The sequence below is a fragment of the Heliangelus exortis genome, chromosome 1 (assembly GCF_036169615.1).
Source record: "Heliangelus exortis chromosome 1, bHelExo1.hap1, whole genome shotgun sequence".
Classification (NCBI taxonomy): Eukaryota; Metazoa; Chordata; class Aves; order Apodiformes; family Trochilidae; genus Heliangelus; species Heliangelus exortis.
In genome coordinates, this window is record NC_092422.1 from 7,865 (window position 1) to 22,500 (window position 14,636).

Below are 14,636 nucleotides of genomic sequence, written 5' to 3' on the forward strand. Positions count from 1 at the left end.
CCACTGATGTCCCCTCCCCACTGATGTCCCCTCCCCACTGATGTCCCCTCCCCATCCCTGTCCCCCTCCCTCCCTCCCGATCGATCCCCGGGCCTGGACCTGATGAAGGCTCCAAACTGAGTCGGGGACATCTTGGTGGCCCCGTCCCTGCTGTCCCTGGGCCATCCCTCTCCTGCTCCTGGGATGTCCCTTGGTTTATTTTGTCCCTTCCAGCCCCACTCCTGACCCCCACGCACCCCCCACCCCCCAGCAATCCCAGTGCCCACCTCAGGGGGCTCCCCCAGACCCCCCCACCCCCCCCCACCCGAGCCCCGAGGTCACTTTTGTCACCTCCCGGGACCCCTCTGTGCCACCCCCGAGGTATTTTATGGGGTTTTTCTGGGGGGTGGGGATGATGTTTCCCGGTGTCCCCGGGTGTCACTCCTGCCCTTAGGGGGCCCCTCGGTGCTGTTAATTAATTACCGCCGTTAATTACCGTAATTGCGTCTCTACACAAACAAACCGCTCGGTGCCGGGAATTCCTCGGCTGCAGCTCCAGGAGTCGGAATTCCCAACCCCCCCCCCCTTCCCAACCACCTCGGTGCCAGGGAGCAGGGGAAAAGGGGGAGAATCCCTGGAAAACCCCAAAAAATCCCACCCGGACCTGAGCTGGAGCCCCCTGGGATCCCCCTCTGGGGCTGGGGGTTCCCCCCCATGGGGCTTCCTCGTGGCTTGGGGGCACTGGGATTGCTGGGACGTGGCACTGGGATTGGTGAAATGGCACTGGGATTGCTGGGACGTGGCACTGGGATTGGTGATGTAGTACTGGGATTACTGGGGCACCATACTGGGGTCACTGGGATGCAGCACTGGGATTGCTGGGACGTGGCTCTGGGATTGGTGGGATATGGCACTGGGATTAGTGACATGGCACTGGGACTGGTGACGTGGCACTGGGATTGCTGGGATGTGGCACTGGGATTGGTGATGTGGCACTGGGATTGGTGGGGCACCCACTGGGTGCTGAGCACCCCCTCATTGGGTGCTGAGCACCCCCCTTGTCACCCAGCAGTGACCCCCCCTGGGACCCGGGGACAAATCCAGCAGAGGGGACAAGGTGTGTGTGGGGGGTGACAGGGAGCAGGTGGCACCAAGTCCAAAGTCCCCAAACCCTCCAGATGGTGGCACCGGGCTGGGGGCTTCCTTATTGCCCCGGGGCCACCTGGGTGCTTCCTGGGTGCCACCTGGGTGCCACCTTGGTGCTACCTGGCTGGGTGCCACCTGGGGGCCACCTGGGTGCTACCTGGGGGCCACCTGGGTGCCACCTGGGTGCCATTCTCATTGAGGTGCTGAGGATTTGGTGTAATTCCCATGTGGATGTGTCCCCAGGACACACATTGTCCCCAGGGGTGTCCCCTGTCCCCCTGTCCCCGTGGATGTTCCCTGTCCCCCTGGCCACACGCTGTCCCCGTGGATGTTCCCTGTCCCCTGTCCCCCTGTGGATGTTCCCTGTCCCCCTGCCACACGCTGTCCCCATGGATGTTCCCTGTCCCCCTGTCCCCCCGTGGATGTTCCCTGTCCCCCTGGATGTTCCCTGTCCCCCTGCCACACGCTGTCCCCATGGATGGATGCTGTCCCCCTGGGCACAAGCTGCCCCCCTGGCCATACAGGGTCCCCGTGGACACACACTGTCCCCATGGATGCTCATTGTCCCCAAGGACTCATGTTGTCCCCCTGGGCACACGCTGTCCCCCTTGAAACCTTGTCCCCAGGGATGGATGCTGTCCCCTGGGCACAAGTTGTCCCCATGGACACACAGTGTCCCCATGGATGCTCATTGTCCCCCTGGACATGTCTTGTCCCCATGGATGGATGCTGTCCCCTGGACACACACTGTCCCCATGGACACGCTGTCCCACTGGACACCTTGTCCCCATGGATGCAGGTTGTCCCCATGGACACACAGTGTCCCCATTGTTGGATATTGTCCCCATGGACACACCTTGTCCCCATGGACACACCTTGTCCCCATGGATGGACGCTGTCCCCTGGACACACAGTGTCCCCCCAGACACCTTGTCCCCATGGATGGACGTTGTCCCCATGGATCCACGTTGTCCCCCTGGACACAAACTGTCCCCAACGGATGCTCATTGCCCCCCTGGGCACAGCTGTGCCCCTTGCCATGGTGTCCCCATGGACACATTGTCCCCATGGATGGACGCTGTCCCCTGGGCACAAGTTGTCCCCCTGGACACACATTGTCCCCCTGGACACACATTGTCCCCATGGACACGCTGTCCCCATGGACACCTTGTCCCCATGGATGCAGGTTGTCCTCCTGGTGGGATATTGTCCCCATGGATGAGTATTGTCCCCTGGACACACGTTGTCCCCATGGATGCTCATTGTCCCCAAGGACACACGCTGTCCCCCTGGACACCTTGTCCCCATGGATGCTCATTGTCCCCATGGACACACCGTGTCCCCCTGGACACACCTTGTCCCCCTGGATGGACGTTGTCCCCCTGGATGGACGCTGTCCCCTGGACACACCCTTGTCCCCCCAGATGCCCGCTGTCCCCCCGGATGTCACCTCTCCCCTGTCCCTCTGTGTGTGCTCTGTCCCCAGGCACCCAGGACACCCCCCGGGGACAGGCTGGGGGTGACAATTGGGGCTGAGCCACCCAAGGGTACAGAAGCCAATCCGGAGCCACCCGTGGCCACCACGCCCGGGGCTCGGTGACACTCGGGGACCAGCGGAGGTGGCCCTGCCACCTCCTCGGGACGGGAAATCAGCTGCTGCCACCCCCTCTGTCCCTGCAACGCGTGACTCTGCGCTGCGGTGGCCCCTGTGGCGCTGTCACCATAGAGACCCTGCTGGCTCCGTCAGTCCTTGCTGGCCCAGCTCAGCCGGACCCTCCCCTGATTGGGCTGAAAAAACCCGAATCCGGGCACAAAAATCAGGACAAAAGGAGCCAGAGCTTCCCCTGAACCTTGGGGACACGAGTGTCACCCCCCAGCTGCCACCCCCCGGGGACTGTCCCTGCCTAGGGGACACCGAGGGGTGCCAGGACACCTCTGTCCCTTGGGCTGGGTGCCGGGGGGCTCCGGGGGGTGACACGGGGGTCCCCGTCCTGTCACCCGTGGGGTGGCAGCCGGCGTGGGGACCCGGGAGAGTTGGGGGGCTGCGTGGGGTGGCGTGGGGGACGCAGGGGGCGAAATGTGGGGTGCGGGGAGGGGGGGGGGGGGGGCAAATGTGGGGTGAGAATTGGGGTGCGTGGGGGGCAAGTGTGGGGCTGGGAGGGGGCAAATATTGGGGGGCAGAGGGGGCAAGTGTGGGGTGCAAAGACTGGGGTGGAAATGGTGCAAAGTGGGGTGCAAATGGTGCAAGCGTGGGGCTGCGGGGGGGGGGGACGAGTGTGGGGTGCAAATTGGGGTGCAAATGGGTGAAAATGTGGGGTGCAAAGCTCTGGGGTGTAGAGGGTGCAAGGACCGGGGTTCATGTGGTGCAATCTGCGGTGCAAATTGGGGTGCAAATGGTGCAAATGTGGGGCTGCAGGTGGTGCAAAGGCTGTGGTGCAAACGGTGCAAACGGGGGTGCAAATGGTGCAAGTGTGGGGTTGAGTGGGTTGGGGGTTCATTGATCACCGTGGGTTCACTGATCACCGTGGGTTCACTGATCACCGTGCAGATGCCCCCCAGTGCCCGCACCTCCCCCTCCTATTCACCTCCCCCCCCCACGCTTGCACGATGCACTCACACGTGCACACCCACACCGTGCAGCCCGCTCTTGCACACACACACACTGCACACGCACAGCCCCTTGCACGCACAGTGCTTGCGTGCAAACCCCGTACACACACACACACCTTGCACACATCCCGTGCACAGAGCCCCCTGGTGCAAAGCAGTGCAACCCCTGGTGCAGAGCGGTGCAAGCCCCTGGTGCAAAGCAGTGCAAAGTAATGATACCCTGGTGCAAAGCAGTGCAAACCCCTGGTGCAAAGCAATGGAGTTGGAGGCTGCAGGGGGTGGGGGGGGTGGGGAAGATTTGGGGAGTTTTGAGAGGATCCTTTGATTCCCGGATTCCCGCCTGACTTTCCCGGGATGGCTGAGGGATGCAGAGGATAAAAATCTCCATCGGCTGCAGCAGCTCCAGGAATCCCAGAGCTCCCGGAATCCCAGAGCTCCCGGAATCCCAGAGCTCCCGGAATCCCAGAGCTCCCGGAATCCCAGGCAGTGTTGCTGCAGGCACTGGGTGCTACGGTGCAGGGCTCCCCCTGCCTCAGTTTCCCCACTCCCTGGGCTGGGGGCTGGGGGTTTTTTTTTGGCTTTGCTGCAGCTCCGGCATCTCTCGGGCTTCCCACGGGACCTGGGGTCACCCCAGTTGTGTCCCCAACCCCTGGGATCAGGGATGAGGGGGGAGGTGGCACCAGCCTGATTCCCAGAGCCAGGAGCTGCCTCTGCCATCCATCCACCTACCCATCCATCCATCCCTTCATCCATCCCTCCATCCCTCCATCCCTCCCTCCATCCATCCCTCCATCCCTCCCTCCATCCCTCCCCGTCACCATCCCACTGCTCCCAGTATTCCCAGTACACCCAAGGCACGCCGGGGGGACACACACACCACACCCCACCCTATTTTGGGGGTCCAGAGGCATCAAATTCCCCACACCCCCTTTCCCACCCCTCATTCCCGGTGTTTGCTGCCTCGCTCCCACTTTCCCAAGGAAACCCGGGAATTTTCCCGTCCCGCAGCCCCTCCCCCCCCCCCCCCCGTTGTTTGTTCTGGGGGTGCAGCCGGGGCTCATCCCTGAACATCCCGCACTTTGCTCCCTCCCGCCCAGCACCCTCCCTGCAGCTGGAGCTGGGGCCGGAATTCCTGGCAGGAATCTCTGGGGAGAGGCAGGATCCAGGTGCCCCCCCCCCACCTCCAACCCCCAGGGCAGAGAATTGGGAATAAACCCCCCGGGATGGGATGGGATGGGATGGGATGGGGGAGGTGGAGCCGGGAACCTCCTCTGCCCAACCCTTGGATTGGTGGCCCTGGGGTGGGGTGGGTGCTCCGTGTGTCCCCAGCTGAGGGGACAGTGCTGGGGGTGACCTCGGGGTGACCTTGGGGTGACCTCGGGGGTGACCTCGGGGGTCCCAAGGGCTGCAGGAGCCACAGGGGGAGCTGAGGAGGGAGCTGGGGGTCTGGGCTGGCAGCACTGTCCCAACCCCTTTGTCACCAACCCGTGTCCCCAATCCCTGAGTCCCTAAACTGTGTCCCCAAGCCCCTGTGTCCCCAACCCCTCTGTCTCCTCAACCCCTCTGTCCCCAACCCCTGTGTCCCTGCACCCCTTTGTCCCCACACCCCATTGTTCCTGCACCCACTGTCCCTGCAGCCCTGTGTCCCCAACCCCTGTCCCCAGAGGCTCATGGGGGGGGGGGGGGCAGCTGGTGACAGGACAGTTGGGGACAGCCCCAGAGTGTCCTCGAGTGTGCCCAGAGGTGGCTTTGTGTCCTGGGACAGCTGTGCCAGGCTCAGCTGTGGCTCTGGTGACAATGACACCCCAAGTGGCACCATCCTGCCGGGCCAGGAGCTGCCACAGGGCACCCAGCTCCTGACAGCCCCACGGTCACCATGTGCCACCCCCCGGGGTGAGGTGTCTGTCACCTTGTGCCACCACCTGGGGTGAGATGTCTGTCACCTTGTGCCACCACACAGGGTTTGGTTCCCATCACCTTGTGCCACCCCCCGGGTGAGGTGTGACCCTGTGCCACCACCCAGCATGAGGTGTCTGTCACCTTGTGCCATCCCCCAGGGTGAGGTGTCTGTCACCATGTGCCACCACCCAGGGTTTGGTGCCCAGGACCTTGTGCCACCACCCAGGATGAAATCTCCATCACCTTGTGCCACCACCCAGGGTGAGGTGTCACCTTGTGCCACCACTTGGGATATGGTGCCCATCACCTTGTGCCACCACCCAAGATGAGGTCCCCATCACCGTGAGCCACCACCCAGGGTTTGGTGCCCAGGACCTTGTTCCATCACCCAAGATGAGGTCCCCATCACCTTGTGCCACCACCCAGGGTGACGTGTCTGTCACCTTGTGCCACCCCCCGGGGTGAGGTGTCACCTTGTGCCACCACTTGGGATAAGGTCCCTATCACCGTGTGCCACCCCCAGGCTGAGGTCCCCACCACCGTCCGCCACCCCCCGGGAGAGGTTCTTTGGTGGCCCCTGGGCAGGGCCAGCCCCACGGCGGTCCCGGTGGCCACCAGGTGGCCCTGTGGCTCCGTGGCCACCCTGACCCCGAGCCCCGAGCCCCCAACCTCCAGCCCAGCACCTCCCGGGGGCTTCGGGTGCAGGCAGCGGAACGTGGGGTGCAGGGGGTGGGTGGTGACCCCCTTCCCTCCCCGACCCTGACCCCTGACACCCGTGGGTGCTGTGGGGAGGGGGGGGGATAATCCTGATGGGGGGGGACCCCAAGGAATTTCTCCCTCCAGCCTTGGGGGTGGGGGTGCCTCTCCACGGACAGGCTTGGGGGGGTCCTGGGGGTCCGGGGGGTGCGGGGGTGGGTGGTGAGAGCAGAAGTTTAGTGAGGGCAGGGTTGGGGTCCCCATCACCCCGGGGGGGGGGTTCTGGAAGCCCTGGAGCTGTGGTGGGTGCTGAGGACCACGGGGTGGGGGTGGCCTGGGCACTTCGGGGGTGCCCAGGAGGGGTCTGTGACCTCCGGGGGTTCACGGGGGATGCGCAGGAGAACCCCCTCCCCCAGCCCAAATCTTGCCCCTTGGCCACGGGAGATGGAGGTGATGGGACCCATGGGGATGGGACCCACGGGGGTGGGAACCATGGGGATGGAACCCCATGTTACTGGGACCCCATGGAGGTTGGGACATGGTGGAGGGGGCAAACCATGTGGGGTGGTGAGACCCCATGGAGATGGGACAGCAGGATGGTGGAACCCCATGGCAGGGGGACAGAACCCCATGGCAGGGGGACAGAACCCCAAGGCAGGGGGACAGAACCCCATGGCAGGGGGACAGAACCCCATGGCAGGGGGACAGAACCCCATGGCAGGAGGACAGAACCCCATGGCAGGGGGACAGAACCCCAAGGCAGGAGGACAGAACCCCATGGCAGGAGGACAGAACCCCATGGCAGGGGGACAGAACCCCATGGCAGGAGGACAGAACCCCATGGCAGGGGGACAGAACCCTATGGCAGGAGGACAGAACCCCATGGCAGGGGGACAGAACCCCATGGCAGGAGGACAGAACCCCATAGCAGGGGGACAGAACCCCATTAAAGGGGGACAGAACCCCAATACAGGAGGACAGAACCCCATGGCAGGAGGACAGAACCCCAAGGCAGGGGGACAGAACCCCATGGCAAGGGGACAGAACCCCAAGGCAGGGGGACAGAACCCCAAGGCAGGAGGACAGAACCCCATGGCAGGGGGACAGAACCCCATGGCAGGGGGACAGAACCCCAAGGCAGGGGGACAGAACCCCATGGCAGGAGGACAGAACCCCAAGGCAGGAGGACAGAACCCCATGGCAGGAGGACAGAACCCCATGGCAGGGGGACAGAACCCCATGGCAGGAGGACAGAACCCTATGGCAGGAGGACAGAACCCCATGGCAGGAGGACAGAACCCCATGGCAGGGGGACAGAACCCCATGGCAGGAGGACAGAACCCCATGGCAGGGGGACAGAACCCCATGGCAGGAGGACAGAACCCCATGGCAGGAGGACAGAACCCCATAGCAGGGGGACAGAACCCCATTAAAGGGGGACAGAACCCCAATGCAGGAGGACAGAACCCCAAGGCAGGAGGACAGAACCCCAAGGCAGGGGGACAGAACCCCAAGGCAAGGGGACAGAACCCCATGGCAGGAGGACAGAACCCCAAGGCAGGGGGACAGAACCCCAAGGCAGGGGGACAGAACCCCATGGCAGGAGGACAGAACCCCATGGCAGGGGGACAGAACCCCATGGCAGGGGGACAGAACCCCAAGGCAGGAGGACAGAACCCCATGGCAGGGGGACAGAACCCCATGGCAGGAGGACAGAACCCCATGGCAGGGGGACAGAACCCCATTAAAGGGGGACAGAACCCCATGGCAGGGGGACAGAACCCCATGGCAGGAGGACAGAACCCCAAGGCAGGGGGACAGAACCCCAAGGCAGGAGGACAGAACCCCATTAAAGGGGGACAGAACCCCATGGCAGGAGGACAGAACCCCAAGGCAGGAGGACAGAACCCCATGGCAGGGGGACAGAACCCCAAGGCAGGGGGACAGAACCCCATTAAAGGGGGACAGAACCCCATGGCAGGAGGACAGAACCCCATGGCAGGGGGACAGAACCCCATGGCAGGAGGACAGAACCCCAAGGCAGGGGGACAGAACCCTATGGCAGGAGGACAGAACCCCAATGCAGGGGGACAGAACCCTATGGCAGGAGGACACAACCCCAAGGAAGGGGGACAGAACCCCAAGGCAGGGGGACAGAACCCCAAGGCAGGAGGACAGAACCCCATTAAAGGGGGACAGAACCCCAAGGCAGGAGGACAGAACCCCATGGCAGGGGGACAGAACCCCAAGGCAGGAGGACAGAACCCCAAGGCAGGGGGACAGAACCCCAAGGCAGGGGGACACTCTGGAGCTGGTGTTGATCCATGGAGGGGACACCCCACCCCGTGGCTGTGAGATGCCACCATGGAGGGGACATCTCGTGTCTGTGAGATGCCAAGGATGTGACACCCCAGCCCGTGGCTCTGAGATGCCACCTTGGAGGTGACACCCACCCTGTGGCTCTGAGATGTCATGGAGGGGACCCCAAGGACTCTGGCATCGTTGTCCCCTGGGCTGCTCCATCTCCTGCCCCTTTCTCCCCCCCTTTCCTCTCCCTCTCGGTGTCACCTCGTGTCCCCCCCCAACCCCACCCCCACCCCCACCCCCCTGCTCGCCACGGGTGACAGTGACACAGCCCCCATCCTCTTGACCATCACTGCTGAACCCCCCCCATATTTGTGGGATGGGGTCACCAAGCCTGGGTGGGCTCAGGGTGCTCCCTGTGCTGTGCAGGGGTGGGGGGAGCACCCCCAAAATCCTGTTGTTTGTCCCCAAGAGAGGACCAGGACTTTTAGGGGGGGGAGGATGTCACTTCCACACGGGGGGGGGGGTCCCCAAGTGGGGTCGTCTCCAGGGGACGGGGGTCCCTCCCCATCCAAAAATAAAGGGTGAGGGGGTGCTCTTCCAAGTTGTGGGTGCGGGGTCAGGGTGGGGGGTGGGTGGGACACCCCCTGCCCATCCCCCCCGGGATGGGGGGCAGGAGGGAGGGGGGTTCTGTGCACCCACACATCCCACCCCGAACCAGAGCTGCCCAAAAATGGGGGGGGGGGTTGTTAGGGGACCCCAACCCCATTTGGGGCAGAGCTCCTAAGGGGGGAGGGACAGCACGGGGAGGGGGCTGGACCCCCCCCCCAAAACAGAGAGAGATCCCTCGACCCTTGTTCCACATCGGGACCCCCACCCCGACCCCCACCTCACAACAGGAACCCCCACCCCGACCCTCACCTCTTATGGATCCCCCCTCGACCCCCACCCCACAACAGGAACCCCCACCCCACAACTTTGACCCCCACCCCATATGGATCCCCCCCCTCCACCCCCACCCCACAACAGGAACCCCCACCCCGACCCCCACCCCTTATGGATCCCCCTTCGACCCCCACCCCCTATGGAGCTCCATGACCCCCACTCCACCCCGACTCCCACCCCATATGGATCACCCCCCCTCCACCCCCACCCCGAGCCCCACCTCTTATGGATCCCCCCTCTCCCCCCACCCCATAATAGGGATCCCCACCCCACAACAGGGACCGCATCCCACAATAGCGACCCCCACCCTCCACAGAGCCCTCCCCCTTTTCCTCCCCCCTCTCCCCCCCCTTTGCGCGCAGCAGGTGCGGAGCGGAGCGGAGCGGGTGCGGGGCGGGTGCGGGGCGGGGAGCGGCGGATCCCGCATCCCCTGGGGGAGGAGGAGGAGGAGGAAGGGGGTGGGGGTGTGTTGGGTTCTGGGGGTGCTGTGAGGGGGGGTTTGTGAGGGGGGGGTGGTGCGGGGGGTACCGCAAATCCTCACCGCACTGCTCCGGTTTTTCAGCCGTGCGCAGCAGCTTTTCCTGAAGGCGGAGGAGACCCCGCCCGGTTCGGAAGCGCTACAGGTGGGGACCATGGGACCCCCACCCCACCCACCCACCCACCCGGGACATCCCCCCCACCCACCCCACTTCACTTCCTTCCACCCCTTTCCCACTCGGGATCCTCATCCCGATTTTTCCCCCGTCCCACCCGGCACCCCCAGGACCCTCCCACCCGGGACCCTCATCCCAACAACCCCCCACCCACCCACTCGGGACCCCCCCCCCACTCTTCCCTTCCCACCCAGGACTTCTAAATGTCCCCCCCGGCCCCAGACCCCCACTCAAGCTCCTCTCCCACCCAACCCCCCCTCAACCCCCTCCCACTCGGGACCCCCATCCCTACCACCCCCCCCCTCAAGCCCCCCACTCAAGCTCCCCTCCCACCCACGACCCCCGTTCCATCTCCCCGCCCCCCAGGAGTGCCGGGGGTCCCCGTGTTTACCGGGGGGAGGGGGGGGGATGTCCCGGGAGCATTTTGGGGGGGGACCCAGGGCTCCCGGTCTGTCCTGCTCGGGGGGGGGGGGGGGGGAAGAGGGGGGGCTGTGGGACCCCCACCCGGGGTCGGGCTCTTTGAGAGGTCGGGGGGAGGGGGGTCGGTTCCTCCCTCATCCCCCCCCCTCCTCGGGGGGAGCTTCCAGCCCCTCATCTCCGGGGAGAGCCGGGACCGAGCTCGTGGCCAGTGGGGAAACTGAGGCACGGAGATGGTAGGGATGGGGGTCCCGGCTGCAGGATGCGACAAACCCCCCCCCCCCCCAGCTCCACCCCCCCGCGTTCGGTGGCTCCTGGGAGAGGGGGGTCTGGGGGGGATAATTCTGGGGGTGTCACACTGGGGGGGGGGGGGGCTGTGTGATCCCCTCCCCGACCCTTGGGGACACGCTGGGCCTCGTGTGCCCCCCCTCCTACCACGCAGGAAGGAGGTGGCGGGGGGGTGGGTTATAGGGCGGGGGGGGGGGGGTGCGGATCCCGGAGGAAATGGGCTGGACCGGGCGGGCGGTCCCGATCCTGATCCTGATCCCGATCCCGGTCCCGGATCCCGCAGCCGCACCGGGAGTTTTGGGGGGGGTTTCACGCCATGGGCACCCTCCAGGACAGCGTAAGCGACCCCCGGATGGGGGGGGGGATGGTGGGGGGGTGGGTAATAAATTGTGTTTGGGGGGGGGGGTGTCCTGCCCAGCCACCCCCTGGAAATTGGGGTCCCGGGGGGGGGTGCGGTGGTTTCACGGCTGGAGGGGGGGTCCCTGCGTCTGGGGGTCCCCATTATGCTGAGGGGGGGGTGCTGGGGTCCCCACTCCCTGTCTGTGGCCCCCCCCCTTGCTTGCAGCCCCCCCCGGGCACGGCAGGAGCAGGCAGTGTGTCCCCAAAGTGGGGGGGGTTGGGTGCTGGGGAGGGGGTTCCCCACCCGCCCCCCATCACCCCTGAGCCCTCCCCTCCCTCCACGCACCTTTTTTTTGGGGGGAGGGGGGGGGATTTGAGGCTCCCCCCCCCCGGGAAGCCCTTTGGTCCTTTGTGCTCTTGGCGCCTTCCAACGCAATTTGGGGAGGGGGCGGCTTGGGGGGGCCGGGGGGGGGTTTCACCCTCTCACTGTCCGTGGGCTGGATCCTTGTCTCCAGCACCCATGGGTGCCCAGGTTGGGGGCTTGGTCTGTGTGTCCCCCCCCCCTCCTCTCTGTGTGCACAAAACCGGGGGGGTCGGGGAATTGGGGGGTGGTCTGGGTTGGGGAGAGGGCTTTGAGAGCTGGGGGGGGGGGGTTTAAGGCGTTGTGGGGGGAAGGAAATGCTTGAGATTGAGGGGTGGGGGGTGCACTGAGCCCCCCCCTCCCCAGAACTGGGGTTGGGGACATCAGAGGTGTCCCCAGTGCAGGACCAGGATGGGGGCTCCTTACTGGGCAAGCTGGGAGGGGGAGAGGGGGGTCCTGGTGACCCCTTCTTCATCCCAGTCCTGTCCTAGGAGGGGGGGCACCCAGCCCCCCAACCCCCCGAGGTGAGGAGGGAGCCCCCCACTCCTGGGGGTGTAAACTCCCCCCCTCAATGCCAGAGGGGGTGTGTGGGGGGGGGGGGTTTAACCTGGACCCCCAGCTTGAGGGGTGGGGGTGCTGGGGAGACCCCGAGGAGGAGCAGGGGGGGGGTTGGGGTAGAACTGCTCCCCCCGGGACAAAAAGCCACGGCCGGGGTGGGGGGCACCCTAAATTTTCCAGGACCTCCCCCCCCATCCTCACCCGGGGTGCTGCTGGGTTCGGGACCCCCATCCCCGAGGCTTAGGGGGAGGTTTTGGGGGCGGGGGGGGTATAGAAGGGGTATATAAAGCTTAGGGGTTAATTGACCCCCCCCCATAAGCTTCCCCCTCCCCCCCCCCAGCCAGACCGAGCCCTCCCCGGGGTGAGGCTGAAGCTGCGGGTGCCTCCTCATCATCATCCTCCTCCTCCTCCTCCTCCTCCCAGCTGCCACCCCAATGCAATTACCCGGCCTGGGCCATGAATCAGCCCCTAATTGAGGACTCGTTCGCAGCCCTGGCTGAGCAGGAAGGAGCTCGGGGGGGGGTGGGGAGGGCTGGGGGGGGTGGCAGAGCCCATCACCCCCCTCCTCTATCCCCCTGCTCCCTCACCCCCTCCCTTCATCCCCGGGCTGGTGACACAAGGGTGGCTCCTGCCTCAGTTTCCCCATCTGTAAAGCTGGCGCTGGAGGGGTGGGGGGACACAGGGGGACAGGGATAGGGGAGGGGAGGGGGGGGGACACACACACATGGCGTGTGCGGGTGTTTGTCCCGGTGACAATTTCCTCCGGCGGACGCAAACACATCAGCGAGGCAATAAAAAAAAAAAGGGGGGAGGAAAAGCAGCCCAGGAGCTTCTGGGCAGGGCTGGCTTCCTCCTCACCCCACCCAAGCCCGGGGGTCGCGCTGAGGGACACAGCGGGACCCCCAACCCCCCACGACCCCCCCCCCCCACCCCGGGCTGGCTGGGTGGGTGGGTGCAGCCAAGTGGTCCCCAGGTGTTGGGTTTTTGGGGGGTTGGGATGTGGGGTTTGGGTCTCTTGTGCCCAATGGGATCGGAGCGGGGGTCGAGGTCACCTCCAGGCATGGGGGGGAGGGGGAAAGTGGGGGGTGGGTGCTCCTGGTGCCCCCCGAGCAGAGAAGCTGGTGTGGGGGTGCACCCCAAGAATAAAGGACCCGGTGTGTGGGTGCTCCTGGTGCACCCTGAGCAGAGGATTTGGGATGTGGGTGCTCCTGGTGCACCCCAAGGATGGAGGATGTGGTGTGTGGGTGCTCCTGCTGCACCCCAAGAATAAAGGATGGGGTGTATGGGTGCTCCTGGTGCACCCCAAGGATGGAGGAGCCAGGGTGTGGGTGCTCCTGGTGCACCCTGAGCAGAGGATTTGGGATGTGGGTGCTCCTGGTGCACCCCAAGAATAAAGGACCCGGTGTGTGGGTGCTCCTGGTGCACCCTGAGCAGAGGATTTGGGATGTGGGTGCTCCTGGTACACCCCAAGAATAAAGGACGGGGTGTGTGGGTGCTGCAGCAGAGAACCTGGTGTGTGGGTGCTCCTGGTGCACCCCAAGAAGAGGGTTTGGGATGTGGGTGCTCCTGGTGCACCCCGAGCAGAGGATTTGGGTTGAGGGTGCTCCTGGTGCACCCTAAGGATGAAGGACGGGGTGTGTGGGTGCTGCTGGTGCACCCTGAGCAGAGGGTTTGGGATGAGGGTGCTCCTGGTGCACCCCAAGAATAAAGGACCCGGTGTGTGGGTGCTCCTGGTGCACCCTGAGCAGAGAACCTGGTGTGTGGGTGCTCCTGGTGCATCCCAAAGCTGGAGGAGGAGCCGGGGGGGGGTGGGGGTGTCCCCCAGAGCTGAGCTCAGGTTTTTGGAGCCGGGCGCTGACATTTTGCAGGGAGGTGACGCGGGGGGGGGGGGGGGCGATGGTGCCGTAGGGTGCGGGGAGGTGGCGGGGGCACCCACCCCACCCCCAGGTGCTGGAAACCTTCCCAACCTCGGGAACCATTTGGGCTTTGCCGTGCCTCAGTTTCCCCAGAGGAGTGAAACCCCTTCCCCTTCTCCCCCCCCCCCCCCCAGTCCTGATGGGAATGGGAGGTGGATCCTGGGCCCCGGCTCCTCCTTGGGATGGAAAACTAAAGGATTTTTTCCTCTCCCTGGAGAAGCAGCTTCTGGCAGCCCCTGCCTGCCCTGGCCCCGCTCCGCAGCTCCCAAATTGAATTCCTCCTGAGCTGCAGATTCCCGGGAATTCAATTTTCCCAGCTCCTGAGAAATGAGTTCCCTGACCACCCCTCCTCTCCCCCCCCGATCCCATTAACCCCGGGAAGGGATGCGGGAACGGCGACGTCTCCTCATTCCACCTCTCCCGGGTCCCCTCCCTGGCACCTGCGTTGTCCCCAAATGTCCCCACCGGAGCTCCTGGGGGGATGGTCCTGGGTGGATCCAGTCCCAGGAGATGGGCAGGAAATAG

At 65.1% G+C, this 14,636-nt stretch overlaps 2 protein-coding genes across 2 annotated transcripts in view; both read left to right on the forward strand.

The window, feature by feature from the left end:
• Positions 1-6,907: 6,907 nt before the first annotated feature.
• On the forward strand, positions 6,908-7,741 carry LOC139791763 (calcium-binding and coiled-coil domain-containing protein 2-like). Its single transcript, XM_071734361.1, has 2 exons — positions 6,908-7,201; positions 7,556-7,741. Exons 1-2 carry the CDS (start codon positions 6,908-6,910, stop codon positions 7,739-7,741), a joined length of 480 nt encoding a protein of 159 aa, XP_071590462.1.
• A 3,423-nt stretch (positions 7,742-11,164) lies between these two features.
• PDE2A (phosphodiesterase 2A) overlaps positions 11,165-14,636 on the forward strand; it is a 37,267-nt gene continuing 33,795 nt past the window's right edge. The window contains 1 exon segment of the mRNA XM_071734362.1: positions 11,165-11,274. Within this exon segment, the coding sequence (XP_071590463.1) occupies positions 11,254-11,274 (21 nt within the window). The 5' untranslated portion in view covers positions 11,165-11,253.

Bases quoted from the DNA above. Each gene is read 5' to 3' on its own strand.
- LOC139791763 (XM_071734361.1), top strand. From the start codon at position 6,908: ATGGAGATGGGACAGCAGGATGGTGGAACCCCATGGCAGGGGGACAGA. The intron at 7,202-7,555 runs GACAGAACCCCA...ACCCCATGGCAG, and splicing joins ACAGAACCCTATGGCAGGAG to GGGGACAGAACCCCATGGCA.